Genomic DNA, 6,971 nt, shown 5'->3' on the forward strand with positions numbered 1-6,971 from the left:
AAAAAAAAAAAATTGTCTCTGAGAAATTAATCCCTTCTAATTTTCTGGCAAAGAAATGGGACCCTGTTACTCTGGAGCAAGAAGAAAGTTAATAAATCAAGGGTCAGGCTAAACGAGTAAACATCAAAACAATCAGTAAATTTTATCAGAAGAGAAGCTCTCTGAGTGTTTTTCTCTGTACAGTTACAAAGCATGCATTTGCAGTACGTACTTGGGGCATGCTTGTGTTTTGGGGAGTCACACACAGCTTAATTAGATTCCATGACTTGGAATCTGGGTGACTTTTGGGAGACTACTCAATCTTTCAGAATCCTACTCTTCTGTAAAGAGTAGATTTTAATATCTGATAGTATTACTACATATATTTCAGAAGGCCGGACAGAATGCCAACATATGAAGCTCCTTAGGTTTTAGGTTGACGCCATGCAATGCACACAGTAAATGGCCACCTTTCCGCCAGCTACTACTACCGAAACATAACTTACTCGTAGGTAGAACTCTCCGTTTTCATTCCCAGATTTAATCCGAAAGGTATTAATGGTGTTGGCATAAATAGTTGTAGCCTGTATCTGGAAGATGTCTGAAGGCACGGACCGGTCAGATCGGATGCTCATGTATTTGTAGACAATGGACTGGGGCATGTCTCGGCACATGGCATTTGAGACCGGACAAACACATCGGCTGCAGAGACAAACACAAATGCAGTCATCAGTTTGACTCAGGAGGACCAGAAGCTTCTTACTTTTAATATAAAGTTCCTAATGTTTCTTACTTCTCTGACGTTAGAACGTAGGGATCTTGACACGGGTTTCGTGGGTAACAACGGAAGCCGCCGTGGTAATTCCAGCACATCTCGTCTTCTCGGCATTCGTTAGTGGTCTCACACTCGTTTATATCTGCAGTCACAGGGTTAAAGAACCTACTGACCTAAGCACATTTTATGTGTGGCCGAGTTTGGTTTGTAAGGAAGCACTAGAGGGACCGACTTTTATTTGTTTGGAGTGTGTGTCAGGGTCTTGCACGTGAGGAGCTCACAGTGTAACCAAATCTGGCTTTGAGCTCAAAATTCTCCTCTCTTAGCCTCCTAAGACTTAAGATTATCTGTGTGTACCACCACACCTGGCTTGTTCAGTTTGCTTTTAGACACAAGACTGAGTTCAACCTACATTTGCTGCTTCAATATCAGGATAGACAGAGCAGAATCATTGTGGACTAATACATGACATTTCCTGATTTTTTTTAATACTCACCAGTTGTCCATCTGTTGACCTGAAAGTCAAATGCTAATTTTGACTTTGCTTATATGAAAGTAAAGACCGACAAAAACCATTTCATTTCCTGTTGCAAGGAGTTGAGAATGTAGGTATGCCAACAGTGACTTACAGAGTAAAATGCAATTAAGAGGTAGGTAAGAGCAGAACAATTCAGAAGTACAGCTGGTTGTGTGTGGAGGGTTAGCAACCAGAAGGAAAGAGGCATCTCAAGTGGAAGAAGCTGCGGAGATGAATTCTCATGTAAAGAGGGGAACATTTTCAAGAGAGGGTAGCTGTTTCAGGAGCCTGGGGAAGTGGTAGGGAGGGAGGAAGAGAGAGAGACTCAACCATGACCTGTGACCTGCCACCTGGGACCTGTGAGAGACAGGGACAGATGGGGCTCTGGGAGGAAGGGCTGCGCTCCTTGGACAATGCACTGAGAAAGTGAGCTATGACATGTTCCACCTCACAGAAGAGAGACAGTTTGGGACTGTACAGAAGCAGGGACTGTCAATAGTGGCAAGTAAGTAAGGAAAAGACGGTGTAAACTGAAGCATCCAGATGAGGAGAGTCTTGGGGTTGAGAGTGGTGGTGCTTAGACCAGGTCATACAGGTGCTGAATTCATATTTCACTAGTAGGATCCCCAGACGACAGCTGGAGGAAGGGTTTTACTAGCAAGCATTATTGTAGGTTAACAGCAATACTCAATGTCCATATTAATCATGTAATCCTCACTACATTTCCATGTGGATTGTAGTTTCTCTTTTGTCTCACAGAAGCCTTTTATGAATCATGCCTTCCCTACAAGTGAGTATTTTCATTCCTTAATTTATCTTTCCTGAAGTGATTTACCTAATCCTGCTTCCAGTTAGTTGGCTGGGTGCTGGGGTCTGAACTCTTTTGAATTTTTAGACCTGATACGGTCCCTTTAGGGTCTTTGTTGCTTTCTATTTTACGTAATCAAAATCTGTGCTTTGCTTGTTTGTATTCCCAGTGTGTAAACTCTTGTGGACAGGCAACTACAGCTACTCTGGAATTTTTCCACTGGCTAGTGTTAAGGCACGGATCAGGATCACCTGGATCTGTTGAACACTAATCCAGTTGTTTCTCATGCAAGCTGTGAAGAGCTAGGTGACAAGGGGCTCTTGGTTATGGAGGAAAAAACAGAGGTTAAGTTCAAGGTTATAAAATAACAGAAATAGTTCTATTGTGAGAATAATTCTATGCCGTGTTTTGAAGAACACCAGTTCTTTTCATTTCTAGCTGGCTAAAATTTTTCTTCAATCCAGGAAGAAACTGGAAAAGCTACAGTTTCTGAGAACAAGTTATACAAACTGTCTTCATGACCTGACTCTAGCTAAAGACAAAATGTCAAGATTCCCTGGAAGTAACTGTTGATATATTCTTTAAATATTTCCAGCGTATTGCACAATGAAGGTAGCATTCAGCTACAGGAATACTAAGACTGGTTCACATGACGAAGAGTGGCAGTAGCGAAAGGAAACGAGGGTACAACTTAATTTATTACTTCCAGTAACTTAGGAGCTAGCGTTATCAACACCTATATCATTCTGGAGAAATTTTCAGGAAGAAACAATATTAAAATATTTGATACACATGTGTAAGTACATCTTATTTTGATCCTTTCTAGAAACACACATGCACACTGCTCTGACTTTTGTGATCGATCTTATGATCATGAGAACATTTATATCAGACCCTTTGCACTTGGAAGAAGCTAAGAATTTAAATATGTTAGATTTTACTCTGTCCTTACAAATGATGCTGGGGTTTCAGTAGAGGGAAACAGTTGCTTTAAATGTTAGAAGAGTGAAGTCTGCATGATGAAAAGATGTTTTGCATAGCCAAACGTTTTGCTGCTAGGTATTTTCAACCTAACAGCACTGTGAACTCTCATTTGATTTCAATGCATTTTTACCCCCAATCATAACAGAAATATTCCCGAAGACAAAGCCCAGACAAATAAGACCCTACTATGCATTAGTTTGAGTCTGTCTTTGCTGACTATCAAATTCACTTGTGATTGGAAGCACACAGACATTTGTTTGATGATTCCAGGGGAATTGGTTGAAGTATTTGACTGGTTAATATTTCCCTGCGTGTAATATTCATATCTCAATTGGGGTTATGTGAGATCATTAGAGGGCAATGTTTTCCCACAATTAACATTTGCAGAGCTTCTAGTAACCTGGGAAGGGTTATAGAGGTGGTCATTGTGCAAGAGATGACATCCTAATGACACTTACACTTACACCTACTACTGTGGTGTGTTTCCATACTACAAAATCCCAGGTTTTGGATGGTCTCTGAGTTCACTGCTGCCCCCCTACAACTGTGACACTAGACTAGATTCTACATGCCTCCATCTGGTCCTTTTAAACATAAGATCTTTCCTGTCCTCAAGTTTAGTCTTTCTAATTCCAAGTAAAAAGGACTCTAGAGATTTTCTATTGCTTATTGACATTGCTAAGTAAATTTCATCAAATCACTATGAGCTGTGCAAATCATTTAATGTGTTGTTTTGTTTTGTCTCTGTGTTTCCCCTTTTCAAAAGTTTAGAGACGTCTGATGACTTGTTCAGATTGCACAGACAGTATGCAGTAGAGTTAGATCCCAGCAGGGCTTCTGTCACTAAGTTCAGCTGTATTTGCCTTTACTCCGCTGTTTTCGGTAAACGCGTTTATATTGGATTTCCTGGGATCACCTATATTTTTGTCTTTATTTGATAATCTTTCTTCCATTAGTGAAATTTCAAGCTGTGTACAACATTGAAGGTTAGGGGAGGGCTGCATATTCTCCCATCTTTCTGTCAGACTCGGAATTATATGTTTGCAGAGAGCTCTCTCTTCCACCCCTGAAAGGACACGAGGACCATATGAGTATTAATTTTGAAATTGGGCCCAGGGTCATTAGCCATTATTGGATTAATACTTGCTTTTTTTTGAGTTGTTGAAATACATTTTAATATCCATCATGAGTTTTGCTTTCCTCAACACCTAAAACTCTACACGAATTGGCTGGGAGTAATGATATATGTCTGTTATCCCAGCACTGATGAGGCAGAGACTGGGGTGCTATGAGGCAGCCTGGGGTATAGAGCAAGTCCCTCTACCACCCTTCAAGTATACTTCATTCAGAGTTTTGATATGTTGGAGCTTTTGAGGCTTGTTTAAGGTACGTATAGCTCAAGTAGTAAGAGTGGGCTCTAAACTCAAAACTCAGAGTGAAGCATTTTAGTAAGTGAATCTTTTTTGGTAGATTATTGGAAGGTATAATTCCACAGATATTACTATATTAAGAAACAATAAAGCTTATTTAAATCACAGTTTTAGAAAGGAAGTTAAGGTTTAAAGGAAGTCAGGGTACCATTGAATCTCCCTTTCATAAAATGTATTCTAATAATGTTATGAGTCAGGAACTCAAATTGTACAATCAAGGTAGAAAAATGAAAGTCTGAATCCTGCCACTTTCTCCACGTTGTTCCCGGCCACCGCTGACTTCAGCTCTATGAGACCAATGAGCTTACCCTGGCAGGTCCTGCTTCTCACCACTTGGTAGCCCTGGGGGCACATGCACGAGAACTTCCCTGGTTCGTTGACACACTGATATTGACACAGGTAGCTTGAGGTTCTGCATTCATCGATGTCTGTAGAATCAGACAAGAACAGGGGCACAGAGCTGAGAAACTTTTCTGACACTAGTTTTATATTACACATGCTTAGATCACCTAAAGAATGTCAAAAGAATGCAAACTCTAAAACAGAAGAAAGGCAAGGCTCTATCTGAAATGCAGAGCCAACCGTGGCAACATGTCCATTCTCCTCTCTCCCTCCCAGCCTGCAGAGGGTTTCTTATAGCAGGTTTCACTGATGCTAAGCGGACTGAGTGAGTGGGCTCATGGCTGACACTCTTCATCTTGTGTTCTGCAGGCCTAATCAGGTACCAGATTGATGTTTGCCTTTTCAGTGATGGTGTGACCCTGCTGCTGAACTGTTGAAATTCAAGTTCTATCCCTGTGCAGTTTTGCAGAGGTGATGTCTTGGCAGGCGTGGCCTTCTGAGGAAGAATCTTTGCATTTCAGAATCAGCAACCACCCTATAGTTTGCTAAGCCCGGCAGAGGCAGCAGTTCTGAGCTAACTCCTTATACTTTTAAACACGCTTGCTTGATTTGAGACTTCTTTGCATGGGTTATGACTTATGTGGTCCCAAATAAACATGGCTAGACTCATGAGGCGGGTATGAACACCAAATGTTGATGGCCTTCCCTTCATGATGCTTTAAACCCCTGAATTACCTTGGAGGTGCATATCCACTAGCCTTTCAAAGTCACGTTTTCCACTGACTGACCATCTTTTTACTCTTTAGAAACCTCAACCCTGACTTCTTTAAAAATGTGTTCAAGCCACACAGCGCATGGATAAAATTAGGAGCCAAGTCTCTTGGTTTTTACCACACCCCCAGCTCTTTATAAACCTAAAAGTGCAGATTCTGTCTTGGGAAATTGTGATTGGGGGCTGGGATTCTCAGTTTCTCACCAACTCCCAGCAGAAGCCACCATGGGAGCACACTTTTAAAATCAAGACACTCCCAGGCTACACCTAGTGTCCCAACTGCTCAATGCTTTTTATTTCTTCCAGTAACAAACTCAAAAGCCAGGTTTTCTCTAAACCGCCTTTGTAAGATTTTAAGAACAGGATTTGTGGGAATAAAATTTTCTTTCATCGACAGCACAGTCAGGCAAAAAAAGTCAGTCAGGTTGGCTCTTGCTCTAGGATGTGTGGAAAATGTTACCTTCACAGTTGAGCCTGTCACTGCTCAGCTCGTATCCTTGGTTGCACTGACAGATGAAGGAGCCGAGGATGTTGTAGCATTGCTGAGCACACTGGTTGCTGGCATCGCATTCATTTATATCTGCAGGGAAAGAATCTAAGTCTACATCTGTCTCTGTGTATCTGGGGCTGCACGTTTTTAGGCTCAGCCTTGCTCTTCCCTGCCTGTGTCATTTGATGGTAAGTAGTCCCTCGCTGTGGGCACTCACTGGAGAACACCCCCTCAGCACCACAGTTGTTGGAAGGACAAAAGTTGGTCAGACACTTCTTTTAGAAATACCAGAATATATTTTTTTTCTAGGGATGACAGTTTGATGTCTGATAAATTTCCCCCCAATGAATTTAATGTGTCCAATAAACATATGTTCCAGTACCTATTTTCTTATGCTGTCTCAGATTCAAAATCCAAATCCATAAATAATTGTTCTAAGACACCTGAACTGATATGGTCTCTCAGCATGTGGTGGTAAAGAGTTATCTGGGATATTTATTACTTTTTAAATGGTTTCTGTTAAATTCCTCAACAATTATAGCATAAGCCTTTGAGACCCATGCAGAGTTTTGTTATGCTCCAACACACAGAAAATATGGTGAAGAAGGCATTTTCCTCTCTCCTGCACTAGATTCCTTCCAGGCTGTGCTCGTCTGAATCATGTGGCATGCATGACATTGCACACTGAAAGGGGAGACGAGGCATGTAAGGGTCACGTGCGCTCTTAGTGAAAAGTTTATACACTTGAACTTCCAGTGACCCTTTGGCCTCTTCAGTGTTTTATCACACACACTGACTAATTGAAGTATGTGTATTTATTAATCTGTAGTTCTATTTTATATCTAAATATCTCTCTCTCCCTCCCTCCCTCCCT

The 6,971-nt window shown here is 41.3% G+C and overlaps 1 protein-coding gene across 1 annotated transcript in view; it reads right to left on the reverse strand.

The window, feature by feature from the left end:
* Efemp1 (EGF containing fibulin extracellular matrix protein 1) overlaps positions 1-6,971 on the reverse strand; it is a 63,791-nt gene that overhangs the window by 3,582 nt on the left and 53,238 nt on the right. Inside the window, exons 7-10 of the mRNA XM_005367723.3 lie at positions 6,068-6,187; positions 4,802-4,921; positions 773-896; positions 486-681 (exon numbers count right to left, since the gene is read on the reverse strand). Of these exons, the coding sequence (XP_005367780.1) occupies positions 486-681; positions 773-896; positions 4,802-4,921; positions 6,068-6,187 (560 nt within the window). The remainder of the gene's footprint in view (positions 1-485; positions 682-772; positions 897-4,801; positions 4,922-6,067; positions 6,188-6,971) is intronic.

This window comes from Microtus ochrogaster, unplaced genomic scaffold (genome assembly GCF_000317375.1).
Source record: "Microtus ochrogaster isolate Prairie Vole_2 unplaced genomic scaffold, MicOch1.0 UNK22, whole genome shotgun sequence".
In the NCBI taxonomy this organism is placed as follows: Eukaryota; Metazoa; Chordata; class Mammalia; order Rodentia; family Cricetidae; genus Microtus; species Microtus ochrogaster.